The following is a 14,240-nucleotide window of genomic DNA, read 5'->3' as shown; positions in this document are numbered from 1 at the left end:
CATTACTGTTTTACAATCAATACACACTCTGGTAAGAACAGCACTATATTTTTTTAATACTGTTGTGTAGGAGCTGAAAAACTTGTCTTCACCGGGACCCAAACGCAGCACCCCAGTCAGTGAAATGGACGAGGATGACGACAGTTCCCATGGTAACGGTACATGCCCCCAGGAGAGGTCTGTTGACCTGATTCAGTTTGAGTCAAGTTATGATGACAGCAGCAGTGTACTGGAACCCCCGACAGAAAAACCTCCGGCCTTACCGCGGGATGCTGGGAGTGATGTGATGACTGCTGATGTCATAGAAACAGTCAGTACTAAAGGGGGTCAAAGACAAATGTTGAACTTTGAATCAGAGGTCAACATATATGTTGACCCTCAGACATTGAAGTCTTAGTAAATTTGTGCAAGGGAAAATTTCTGAACAATATATTCAGTTGGTCTCGGGATTTTGTCTAGAAAAGGAAATAATTTTTTTTTTTTTGTGCAGGTGCAATCCACAAAAACAGAGGCTCCACCAGAGAAGGAGGTTTCCAGTGAAACAGGAAGTGGACGGAGTACACCGACAGACTTACTCCAGACCATGTCCGGTGACCTTTTGACCCGGGGGCTACAGACTGTGAATACTTTTGGATCCTCCAATGAATTTTCGACCGGTGAACAGCACACGGAGACAACTTCCTTAGCAACAGAACTCAGGGACAAGGAGGTCAAAATTAAAGAGGTACACAGAGGGGGGGGGGGAGTAAGAGGTACACAGAGGGGGGAGTAAGAGGTACGCAGAGGGGGGAGTAAGAGGTACACAGAAGGGGGGGAGTAAGAGGTACACAGAGGGGGGGGGGGAGTAAGAGGTACACAGAAGGGGGAGTAAGAGGTACGCAGAGGGGAGTAAGAGGTACACAGAGGGGGAGTAAGAGGTATACAGAGGGGGGAGTAAGAGGTACACAGGGGGGAAGGGGAGTAAGAGGTACACAGAGGGGGGGGGAGTAAGAGGTACACAGAGGGGGGGAATAAGAGGTACACAGAGGGGGGAGTAAGAGGTACGCAGATGGGGGAGTAAGAGGTACACAGAGGGGGGAGTAAGAGGTATACAGAGGGGGGAGTAAGAGGTACACAGGGGGGGGGGGAAGTAAGAGGTACACGGGGGGAGTAAGAGGTACCCAGAAGGGGGGGTAAAAGGTACACAGAGGGGAGGGAAAGTAAAAGGTACATGGGGGGGAGTAAGAGGTACACAGAAGGGGGGGGGAGTAAGAGGCACACAGAATACCTCTTGAATGGGAAAGCTATTTCAGTAATTTATTTTAAAATCAATGTCTTTCAATATAATGAAACTTGTAGAGATAATGTAGTACAAGGAGGTAAGAATTAGGGAGGTACACAAAGTGGGGAGGGGGTGAGTAATTAATATACTTAAAAAAATTAATTAAAAGAGTCCATTTCATAAATTGATTTTACCTTTGACCGCTGGAAATAGAATGAAACTTGTAATGATCAATACAAGGAGGTCAGAATTAAAGATGTACACAAATGAAAGGGAGATGGGGGGGTTGATAAATAGAAAGAGGCATTTCAGGAGAAATATTTCAGAATGTTTCTTTTTAAATCAGTGGTTTAAAAGTGAAATCTATAGTGTTCTTAGTGAAATTTAACATCCATGATGAATTTTATGGACTACTACAGATAGAATTTTTAATCTTTGTACAGTTGGAGAACGAGATAGAAAGTTTACAGGCAAAGTTTGCGGAGATTGTTGAGCGACGAGAACGCGAGAATGAAGAGAGTCGTAATCTGGAGGTCATGTTACGGACCGACCTTGACCGACTTCATGTAGAAAGGTACATAAACTCCAAACTGTTTGTCCATTCAGTTTAAAGTTCTTGAATATTTCTTGTTTGTAAATGGAGCTATGTAAAAATACAAATTTGAGTTGCATTTATGAGTAGAAATCATACATGTAAAGAAAATATAAATTTACTTTTCTCTCGCAAACATTCTATCAAATAATACAAAACACCACACTGTATTTTTTATGTGTCGCTGCTTTAGGCGAGGGATAGAGCAAGAAGGGAGGCAACTCCGCGCAGAAGGAGGATTAAAACTGAAAAAGTACAATAACAAGAATTAAAAAGACTTAAGTTTAACCTCACGGATCATAAGGACACATATTTAACTGCAGTTAACATGGAATCATTCTCATTATAAAGTTCTCATGTACTCAAACTCATTTTTAGTGTGTAACAATTCACTTTCAGATCTTGACATTTTAGTTAAAATAATGTATTTAAATACTTTGAAAAGCTCACTGATTAGTATTGCCATTCAACACTCAGGAAATTAAGTAACTCTAAGCACTTTGAATTTGCAGAATATTTTTTTTCACTTCTGGTTCTAAACATGCATCAATTTTAGCCTAGCCCTCAATCTAAATGGTAACAATTGTTTGGTTACCAATCTAACAGTAGTGTTTACAACATCTAATAAGATTAAGTTTCTCATATAATATGTCTATTGATGACATGAAATCAAATATTGTGGTGGAAGAAAAAAGGATGAATAAAAGTTCATGCTTTTCGGACTCTGTTTTGTGTAAAATAGATAGAATTGACCAAACTCTCTCAAAGATTGGAACCTTACGATTGTCTCACATCTCTGTCTTTCATTGGTCAATGACCATTTACTTTTGAACTGAATTTAATTAGTCAGAATCATATTTAATTTTGATTGGTTGACAGAGAGACCGTCCAGTCAACAAATGATCACCTGCTTCAGCTGTTGTCTGACGCTGTAAAGACGTACCTCAATGTGGAAGATGCCATCAACAGAAAACTGGCCATTATTGTCACGGGGGACCAGGGCTCACCCTCGGTACAGAGGAGGTCCCCACCCTCAAGGAAACAGAGGTCGCCCCCTGGGAGCCACCCAAGATCACCGCCAGGCAGTCACCACCATACCCCACCAGAACCAAGCTCACCAGGTGGTGCTGAAGGTTAGTGCTATTTATAGAATACAGCATGATCAAATGCTCTTGATTTAAAAAATAAAGTTTTATTGAATTAATGGGTTGTTGGGAAAAGGAGGATTACAGTGCTTTTCCTATCACAATAAAGTATCTAATATATGAACTTATAAAATTATGAATGTAGGATATTTAACAGGTACAGTGGTTCCCGTTTTATCGAATAATCAAGTTGTCAGCCTAGTTTTATCCGAATAGCCGAATATTGGAATAGCCGATTGCTCCATACCGAGTCCAAAGATAGATGTATAGAGCTACATGTATTGATAATACATCGTAGCAAATTTCAAACTTGCACTTTCGTTTTCTTTTGACATGTTTACTTAAAGACTTTACTGAAAATAATTTATTTCAATTACTTATGAATTTAATATGAAATTTTTTTTCAAATAAATTGACGTATAGAATATATTCTTTGATAGTTATTGCCATCTTTCTTCAGCACATGTTTACATTCTTTCTTCGATGGTCGCCATCTTGGAAACGGAAGTAGACTAAATGCTTGACTAATAACCATAAACTATTTTTCCCTGGATAGATTGTAAATTAAAAATAAAAATATTAAATATATGTAATTGTTTCGTTTTTATTTGTTTCTTTAATACGGTTACCTATTTTATACTGTGTGTAAGTTTACCAGTCTCGTACTTGTCTCCTGAAGAGAGATTTTGAGAGCCATGTGGAGAAAGATGGTATGAATTTTGAGACGTATATTTATAGAACGGACCATTTGTGATTTTTACCATAAATTTTGCACTGAAAAGTGAATAAATATTAAGCATAATTGACCAAGTTAAACGATTGAATAGGCTTATTTCATTATCCAAACAAATTGTCATACACAAGCTAATCAGTTCAATAATTAAAATTTCACGCCGAAAAAATTGCAAATAATTGTCATAATTAACAAGTGCCTCATTGAACCCAAGCTGATCACCACAACTGTAATCAAAACATATCTATTTACTATGCCCACTATTGACACAGGTAAGGTGCCTGTGTGCGTCCAGCCGTAACTAATCCCCTCATTGTCGTACTCAAGCCAGTCAAGGTAATTGGTGTCAAACTGTGTAAGCAAAGGCTTCACATACGAAGTTGGAGGTGTGAACAAGGTGCTGATTATCAATAAACACTATGATAGTCCAAATTTTTGTATCGGATAAAACAAAACTCCAATATTTTCTCATCAGAATATCAGGTGAAATTATTAATAAATATATAAGAAATGGTTTTGTGGTCTGATATTATATTGAAATAGCCGAAATATTCGTTAAACCGCTATCCGATTAAATGGAAGCCACTGTACTTCAGACCAAAACAAGAAAAACTAAATTTGACATATTGTATATTAAGGATATGTCACACATGTTAGAATAATAATTTTATCTAATCTATAGGAGGGGATGTCCCTCCCCATGAGACAAGCTTACTTTCCAATCTGACAGATGAGGGACTGGACCTGTCCCAGAGAACCATCACAGAAAGCATCTTCCAGGGGCCTGACCTCGATACAGAGGGGGAGGAATTACTGACAGGTAAGGAGGGGGGCCCGACATGGATGAATTACTGTATTTTTGGATGAATTACTGTAAAGGGGGGCCTGACCTCGATACAGAGGGGAAGGAAATACTGACAGGTGAGGGGGGGGGGGGGCTGACCCTGATACAGAGGGAGAGGAATTTCTGACAGATAAGTGGAGATGAGAGAAAAAAATATACACTAGTCCTACAGGGACCATCTTCCAGGGGTCTGACCTTGATACAGAGGAAGAGGAATTACTGACAGGTAAAAAGGGGGGATTAAGAGAGAAATATACACTTGTTCTACAGGACGATCACCAGGAACATCTTCCAGGGGCCTGACCTCAATACATAGAGGAGGAATAATTGACTGTTAACAGGGGAGGAGGGTGGGGGGTTGAAATATACATCTGTCCCAGAGGACGATAACCAAGGGCATCTTCCAGGAGCCCAACCTTGATACCACCCGGGAGGGGAAGGGGGATTTCTCGAAAGCTAACAGGGTTCAGGGTACACAAATATACATGTAGATCTGTTCCAGGGTAAGGCATATTAATGGATGGTCCTTTTAAACAGAGTGTATTTTTTTGATATGATTTCAACATATTTTATTATGTCCGAACACATAAATGGATTGGGCACAAGTCGTCTCCATAAGAGTATGTTTCAATTAACTTCTAATAAATCAAGGTAGAGATGAGGAATGTCTGATATTGTTAAGAGATTAGCAAAATTATCTCGTATTTAGAAAGAAATTGCCCTCTGATATATATCCCTAATATTAAATTCTCTTTGGAAATGCTATACAAAGAAAATGCATTTTAAAATTGAATCAAGCTTTTACTTTTAATAAAAAAAAATATTTCTGTGTAAAGGGGAATAACTCTTCACAACATCTCCCTTTGCCATTTACAGTGAAGTACTTAAAAAAACAAAACCAAAAAAAAAAAAAAGGGAAAAAAAAAATCGGAATATTAAATTAAAGAAATATATATTTATATAAATTTTTATCTGAATAAAGGCATCATCCTCTGAACCATAGAATAATTTTAAACAGAAATAAACTAAAAATTAAAAAAAAAATTATATTTGACAAGAGTAAGTACAAGTATCTGAGACGAGGAAATAAATCCTATAGAACCAGAGAGTATGAATGAACTCAAGTTGTATGTGAGACAGCCAGACTTCCTGTGTGTAAAGTGGATGTGACTAAAATGTTTAGAGGCTGCGACAACAATTCTTATTGTTTAGTCTGGAGATTTTCTTTACTGTGAGATACACAACAGCATCACCGCTGTAATGGGTTTTATTTATATAGGGCTGATTGGGGAATTTTTTGTGACAAATTTGTGATTGTTTGTGGCTGTGACAGAAAATGTAGAGAGGCTGCAACAAAAATTCTTATGTTCAGTTTTAAGTTTTAAGGATTAAGTTTACAAACCTTTATAAGATATACAACATCACAGTGGAGTGATTGTTATGGGATAATATTTCCACAAAAAGAAATCCATAAAACAACGAGACAAAAATGTAGAGAGGCTGCAACAGAAATTGTTATGTTTAGTTGAGACATTTTATAAATGTTGTAAACATCTCACTGGTGTATATAAATGTTGTAAACAACTCACTGGTGTAATGGGGTTTTATATGGAGACAATTGTGAAATTTTTTATGACAAAGTTGTGAATTGTTTTGGGGGATGTCAACCATCAGTGATTACTTCAGTAAGTATAATGGTTTCCCCACTCTGACTGGTATTACACAGAGGAGAAACATTATGTTTGAAATTTTATATATATTGTGTGATTATGGAGAATTGGAATGTGATTTGACAAGGGGTTATAATGTGGTCACATAGTGCTGGGGGAAAACTGATAAAATTCTAAAGAGCATTACTGAGAGAGAGAGAGAGACACAGAAAGAAAGAAAGATGTACAGATTGGAGAGAAAGAGTAAGACTGAAAGTGAGAAAGCTAAGCTATAAAGAAATTCAGAGATTTAAATCACATAGAATACACAGAACAGATGTGTACAATTATGGTGGTAAAATTTATAAAAAAGTTTAGTTGCCGATATAATCTGCAGAGAATTCATGAAGGAACAAAATTATGATACAATGTATACACAGGGAAGAGAAAGTCTGATAATGTGAAACATATGTTGTAAAAGTTAAAATTAAGGATTGTAAAAATTCTATCAACATATAGTAAGCTTTAGTTTTAAAGATAAAAAATTGATGCAGAATGCAGCTAAAAAATATACAGAAAATGCTTTGAAGGTTACATTTGAAATTAGACAAGGAGCAAATTGACATGATTAAAATATACACATCCAAGTGAGCGTAGTACAAAGTTTATATGAGTGGAAGCACAAAGTTGTGTTCTAATATAAAACAATATGCCTTTAAAAATCATCTTTCATTTTTCAAAACATATTCGAAGAAAAAAAATGCAGATTTACATATGAAGTACATTTTATGATCAAACACCAGATACTGAATTTAGATCTTGACTTTCAATTTGAAGTAAAGTTTCCATTCACTGTAATTGTCAACTTTGCCAATATTTATACTCAGTATTACTGAGAATCACTTCTCCAAACTTCATGTGCCCAAGTGCAGTGGTTTATATCCATTGAAACTTGTAAACAATTGGTGGAAATAATTTTAGAAAGATTATGCATTGAGTCATTTTATCTTGGTCTAACATCACTGAGAGTTGTGGGTATTTATACATAATGACAAGTTTTAGAAGGCTAATTATTTAAATGGACGATCCATGACTCTCCACTTTTCCTGTAGAGTAATTTACTTACTGTCTATATAGTGCTTTGTACTTGACTAAAATTATGTAGGTCCGTGTGAAAAAGTTAAGGAGGTCTGACTTAATAATTACAATGGAATACACATATGGTATGTAAAAAAAAAAATAATCAGAAAACCTGCTAGTTATATCAATTAAGTTTTTGGGGAAAAGGGAAAACAAAACTTGAAAAATTATTTTCAAACTGTGCTATTGATATTGGAAGGTTGTATTGTATAATTTAAATTTAAGTGCATTTTCTTTATGGAATGACTTAAAATGCATATGAAAAAAAGAAATCATTGACCTCAATACTAAGGCAGATGAATTATTGACATAAAAATTTTCTATCACAGTCACTGAATTTATTGCCATGTTTTAAAAGATTATAGTTATTAGTATTATAATTTTTCCTCAGTTAATTCTATGATCTACACCCCTATTTTTATCTTTTGATCCACCACTTTATTTTTGCTTTGATTCACTCCCTTATTTTTCTTTTTTACTAGATGCCAGTAACCGCCTGCAGAGCTCCGTCTCGAGACTCCTGGACATGATTGAGGACACGACCCATCAACTGTATGACACGAAACGGACCCAGCACGAACTGGTCACCACGGTGTCATCTGAGCAACAGGAGTCGCTGTCCATCTCCACGCGATGCGAGGAACTGGAAGAAAGACTGAGGGAAGAAGTGGAGGCTAAAGAATATCTTGCCATGGAGCTACACAAAGCAGAAGGTACGGTGTCTGTCTGAAACAAAAGTGTCAGTTGACAGAATTTAGGTAAACAACCCATCATGTGTAGAAAGACATCAAACATAGCTGAAGATTGGTCTTCTCTCGTAGATACACACACATGTAATTAAAATTTGAATAAAAGAAGACTAAAGAAGGTAATGCCATACCTCACTCCAATGATTATATACTGTAGATGTTCTTTTTTTTCCGTGTCAGATTAATTTACACACAAAAAAAAAATCACAGAAATTTTACATAGTGTACTTAAAGTGCTTTTAAAGCAAACAATGGCAATTCAAGAAATCCTCGTAATTTCCTACCCATGGATAGAACAGAAATTGTGATTCTGTGGAATTATGACATTGCAGGAAAAAAAGTATGTTTACAGTATACAATCTTTCTCCTGACCATTGCAGCACATTAAGGAACACCACAGGTACATGTATGATATCAGTTAAAAATCAGTATATTCAGAGAGTTTCTGTGTTTCAGGTTTAATAGAGGGCTACAGTACAGAGCGAGATCAGCGCGAACAACAAGTCAGGGACCTAGAGGAGAAAACCGAGGCCTTGGTGCTAGAATTAGAAACTACTAAAAATAGACTCCTGGACCTCGAGGCCTCGCATCACGAGGCGACGTCACTCCGCAGTGAAATGCAGCGACAGCGAGAACTACTCAACGCCAATGTGGGAGATCAGGCTCAAGGTTTCCATGACAACCGCCCTTATTACTTGGTTCCATTGGTTCCAATAGGTGTCGCTGTGGGCTGTTACCTCCTCAGGGAGTGGTTATTGTAGGCAGACTCAGGGAGGGGTTATTGTAAGCTAGTATTTCTTCAGGGAGAAGTCATTGTTTGGTAAGGTTTTAAGGCTGACAGATTGTTAAACCTTAATGGAAGGTATCCATCATGAAGAAAAGGTTTCATTACAGTATACTGTACTGATGGCAAGGGAGTAGTCATTGTAGAGAGACAATAGAAGAGAAAGGAGGGAGAGGTCATTGTGAGAAAAAGTCATCCAAAAATCTCCATTTGGAGTAGAATGTTACTGAGCATAGAGTGAGAGATGATTGCTCCTTATTAAGTATATATTACTAGAAATCCATTGACTTTTATGATGAAGTATTATAGCATGTAACACTTTTATATCGATGTATAATTTGATCTCATTTTCTCATAGTTGCATGTAAAGTGTTATGAGTGGTACATTGGGATATTTTGGGGTTGTGATTGCATTTTTGATATGGTTGCTTATAGTTACACTATTTCTGTTAGGCCAAACTTAAAAAAAAACTATTTTGGGGGGCTAGGGATGGGAAGTTAATACAAATCCCTTTTCTTCATATTTCTAATCATTTTACTAGGGGTCCATGTTTTCTAGGGGGTCCAAGGTCATTTTCTGATTAATATAGAGATTTAATATTAATGAAAATCCAAAGGATTCATTCCTCCCTGACCCCAGGTAGGTCTGTGCATGGTTTTCATTTAAACTTACAAGTTATTTGCATGTGAAAATCATGTCGAAGAAAAAACACAAAAGTTAATTTGGTGTAAATTATATTTTATCTGCATGAGAGACAGTACAGTGAGAGAGAGAGATACAGAATTACTATGTATGCTTTGTATGAGTTGATAAACAGATCTATTCCAGAGGGATTGAGAGGTTGTGTTGTTTAAAGTCATTTCCATGGTTACAGAAAAAGATGACAGAGCATGTAGAGCATAATTGTCCTTTTACTTTCGTTTTTTTTCCCCCGAAAAAGGATGATGACAGACGTACAGAATGCTGTGTTGTTAAAGGGACATAACTGCAAATAGTGATTGTGTTTATTTGATTGGACATTTTGGATTATATAAGTGTAAATATTTATGGTTAATCTGTCCACAGTTTGAATGAAGGTTTCTACAGCCCCTGAATTGTTTATTAAATGATATAATGATAGTTAACATTCATTTGAGAGAGAGCGTGCTTCGTGATAGTCACTTAGGGATTACTTGGTAGATGTGTCTGTCTGTCTGTGTACACTACAAGTAGCTAAACAATTACATAAGTAACCAGCCTGCATAACAGACACGTAGGAATTACTCTCTATTAATAGTGTCTGTCTGTTTAGGCACAGTCAAGGTGACACATTTTGTTTAAAATTAAAGTTATGGTGGATTATTTTTGCTTATTTGAGATCAGCTCCAACATTATGTTCCTTAATGATTATTAAAATCATAATTCTGTATAAAGATTTATTTGTAGTTGTTTTTCCATTCTTTGTTAATTATTGATTAAATCTTAATTAATAGGTTTAGGCGACCTGTGCATGTTTGTATGCACCGGTCTTTGTTAATCCTGTGCAGTTTCAGGAATAGCTGTTGCCCATGGGTCATATTAAACTCTTTAACTTGTAATCCCTAAATGATTTGTGTTTTAGAATTAATTAATATGCTCAAATGATTTTTAATTTTTTTTTTATTTGTTATTTTGATGTGTAGGGGACAAATATTTTTTCTCTGTATATAATTTACTTGGAAGGAGTGGATTTATGGCAGTTTTTGACATTGTGATGATTTTGTCATTGTAATTATTGATATCAGGGAAAGATAAATAAAAACCAGGAAAAACAAAACAACCAGATATTTGGCATTTTTAGGTTCATTTTAGTTTTTTTTTTCTCTCAATGATAATTTTCTTGACTCGAAATCACAAAAACATATTTCTGTGTTCAAATGGATTTATCTAATATGGAGGAAAGGTGGAATTCTAAAAAATGGATTGCTATGTGGTACGTACTGATTTCTTTGTCCTTATTTTTCTGCACCGGATTTTTTGAGTTTTGCTTCTTTCTTGCTTATATTTTTTGTATATAGATAATGTGAAATTATCTGCTTACATTTTTTATCAATGTAGAAACTTCAGTCAAACTGTGGACATCAAATTTTTCTGACATAGGTAGGGCCAGTTGTATACCTAGGGAGTAATCATTAAGGTATTTCACAAGGAGCATACATTAGGCTGTATGTGAAGGCAGTTTCTTTGGAAATATACAGAAAAATTGGTTGTATTTTTAAAAAGACAAATGCTTAAAGCACTTTTTCTTATTGGAAAAAAATCTGAAGTCTTAGTTATCTTGAATCAAAAAAAAATGTTTGCAAAGGAGTTGCCTTTTGTGGGATTTTGAACTAATTCATTCTAGTATTGAGGTATGTTATGCAGATATCCCTGTTGGTGCATGCAGTTGGAGAAGGGTGAACTACAGTAATTATATACCAGCTAAATTGTCTCCCTTTATTGGTGTTATTATTAATCAGAGATCACCACACTGCTATATAAATGTTTATGTTACTCCGGATTAAGGCAGTCAAATATACGATCCTCTATAAGCTCTTACTAAATATTTGCTTGACAGTTTTTTACTCAGAATTACTTAGAATTTTTAATTAATTTTCTGTTTTGTTTACCAATTATAAAATGTATCCATAGCGACACTGGAACCATGGAACCAAATGATAAGGGCAATAACTCTTTTTACTAATCTATTATATTAATATTTTTTGTTATATATATATGATTTTATTTATGCAATTTTCTGTATAATTATGATATTTGTATTATGTATTTTGACCTTTTAACCTTTACCAATGTAGAGGGAAAGGGGACATGTTTTGCATGGCTGAATGTGTTGAGCGGTTTTCTGTAAAAATTCCCTATGTAATGTAAGAGAGGAAAAGATGTTCTAAAAGTTAGAACAGTAAATATCGACTTTACAGTCCTGCTCAAAATTTATTACCCCTCTTGATCCTGATTGTAATGTATTACTATAGTATTGGTCAAAGTCATATCCCAGCAGAAAGAAATCTGTCAGAATGCATGCTTCTATTCATATTATAGTGCAACAAGAGAAGAGAAACATTTGACGGACCGAATCGGGATTTGAACCCGGGTCCCCTGAATCTCCAGTCAGGTGCTCTACAAACTGAGCTATCTGGCCACTGGCGATCAAGACCATCTGATCACCACATAGAGATTTAAGAGTCCCACAATCTTCTAATTTGTTTTTTTTTTTTAAATTTATGTAGCTTTGTTTTTATTTCTCATTAGGCTAGGATTTAAATAAATAATTGGGAAAAAAATGTTAAAAATATAGATAGAAGATTCATTTGTTTTCTTAGAAGAGAAAAATACCATATATTTGAAAAGTACAATTTTCATTACCAATCAAAAATTAATTTTCTGTGTGAGGGTTGACAGAATAGCTTAACTTGTACAACTTGTAATATCAGAACACTGTTCGTAGTCCCAAATGAGATAGGAAATCTTCAACATTTAAAGAAGTCTGTTTTGCGTACATTGCATGATAAAATGTCCTTCTACTGTGTGTTGCTTCTGTATTCAACACCCGCATGTCTTCTTGTCACAGATTAACTCCTAACTAAGAGAGCTTCATGATTGAAACCCTAAAAAATTCAAAGGTTCCAGCCAAGGAAAAGATGATAGAATGAAAATAAACATCCTTATATTTGTTAATAAAAGAGAATTTAAAGCAAAGAATACAGTCATGTTATATGACGATGTTCTGTTTTAGAGATATATGTGTTGACTTAAAATGACCATGAAGCCCTCTTAGGTCTGTCTAACATTTACTACCAAGTATTATCTCACCTGAGAGCAATTTCAAATTTTATAAAATCTCTATCTGGACATCTTTGATATGTCTAATAATGTTGTCAATTTTAAAAGTTGATGAAATTTCAGACAAAGAGTGTTCCAAGAAATTAGTCTAAGTATTTTAAAAAAAAAAGAAGTTTAAATTGCTCTAGATATATTAATTAATGAAGCAATGTAAACTTCTAAGTAAACAAAACAACAAATTAACTTACTAATGAAGGTATTGGTAAAATGACCCAATTCCCCCTTGACTTATAAAAATACATGCTTGACAGTGAATATCTTTTTTGTGCTTCATAGTAATAATAAATTCTTTAATGGCAAATATTCTAGCCGATAATATATATTTTTTCTGTTTGTCTTGTTTAATCTATGCATGGCTATATCTGCCATTTTGTATACAAACAGTTACCGTGGGAACAGTTGCAGCGCCATCTAGTGACCAAGGTTTGTTATCATGAGTTCTAGATCTTAGTGTATTCTGTTGATTGAGAGAAATTAAAATGTTTCTTGTCTAAAGTAGCATGCAATTTAAAACCAGGGATCTTTAAGAAATATATTTTTATGAATTGGAAGTCTTTATGGTGCATTTTGAGGTAGAGACAGATTATAAAGCATGTTTTTAAGTTAGCATGCTAAAAATGCTAAAAAAAAAAAAAAGAATTGGTTCAAAATTTACAAAGTATAAATGCCTCTGATTTGCATGTATTGTAAAGAATTTGGGATATGATGGACTACTTAGCTATTGTAAGCTAAGACCAGTAGCTATACAGCATGTTTGAGGGACATGCATTTTTAGAACTTTGGGAAGCTTGGACTCTTTGTGCATGTAAAGCTTAATCATTTGCTATTGGACCCATAAAAAATTCATTCTATATATCTATGTTATTAAAAGTAAGACAATTTATCCTGATAAACTATTGTGATTGATTTTCATCAAATTTATTTCCTTTTTCAAGCATTTCTTTGCTTGAACTCCTTTGCCGAGAAAAACACATACAGACAAAAATTGTAAATTTATATATTGACAGTAGATTTTCTAATTTTTCTCCTAATTTGATTGGTCAGTATTTTTAGAACTAGCTGCTCAGCTCAGTGTGGTAGGTGTTGTATCAATTTATTTATTGTCAGAATATTTCTTCATTGGTGTTAAGCTGTGCTAAAATTTAACTGTGTGACATCTAAAAGGCTAACATTGAAATTGACAGTGTTAAATCTTTGTTCATCAGTGGTCGTTTTAATACCTGGCTTGTATTTATAATTAATCAATCATGTTAATGAAGAGTTTGGTACCTATCAAACATTGAGTTGTAGATTGCAGTGTGTTAAAATTAAAATTTCATGATTGCCCCTTTATTTATACCTTTAAAAATTTAACAGCCATTTTGAACTGAAGATTTTCAAACATAGCAGAGTGTTGACGAATTGTCATGGAAGTATACCTCCCCCCCTTTCCTTTGTTGATGTTGTGATCTCTCATTGGTTTGTCGAGTTTGTCTTCTATAATT

The 14,240-nt window shown here is 35.0% G+C and overlaps 1 protein-coding gene across 1 annotated transcript in view; it reads left to right on the top strand.

Annotated features, from left to right (window-relative positions):
- Positions 1-14,240, top strand: part of LOC133202071 (golgin subfamily B member 1-like) — a 147,361-nt gene that overhangs the window by 69,020 nt on the left and 64,101 nt on the right. Inside the window, exons 21-28 of the mRNA XM_061337853.1 lie at positions 71-310; positions 491-724; positions 1,705-1,835; positions 2,733-2,986; positions 4,414-4,551; positions 7,847-8,077; positions 8,570-8,782; positions 13,141-13,179. Of these exons, the coding sequence (XP_061193837.1) occupies positions 71-310; positions 491-724; positions 1,705-1,835; positions 2,733-2,986; positions 4,414-4,551; positions 7,847-8,077; positions 8,570-8,782; positions 13,141-13,179 (1,480 nt within the window). The remainder of the gene's footprint in view (positions 1-70; positions 311-490; positions 725-1,704; positions 1,836-2,732; positions 2,987-4,413; positions 4,552-7,846; positions 8,078-8,569; positions 8,783-13,140; positions 13,180-14,240) is intronic.

The sequence above is a fragment of the Saccostrea echinata genome, unplaced genomic scaffold (genome assembly GCF_033153115.1).
Source record: "Saccostrea echinata isolate AGI-Se365-2 ecotype Australia unplaced genomic scaffold, CSIRO_AGI_Sech_v1 ptg000046l, whole genome shotgun sequence".
NCBI lineage: Eukaryota > Metazoa > Mollusca > Bivalvia > Ostreida > Ostreidae > Saccostrea > Saccostrea echinata.
Note: the sequence above shows the minus strand (reverse complement) of the source record. Positions and strands in the feature narration are given on the sequence as shown.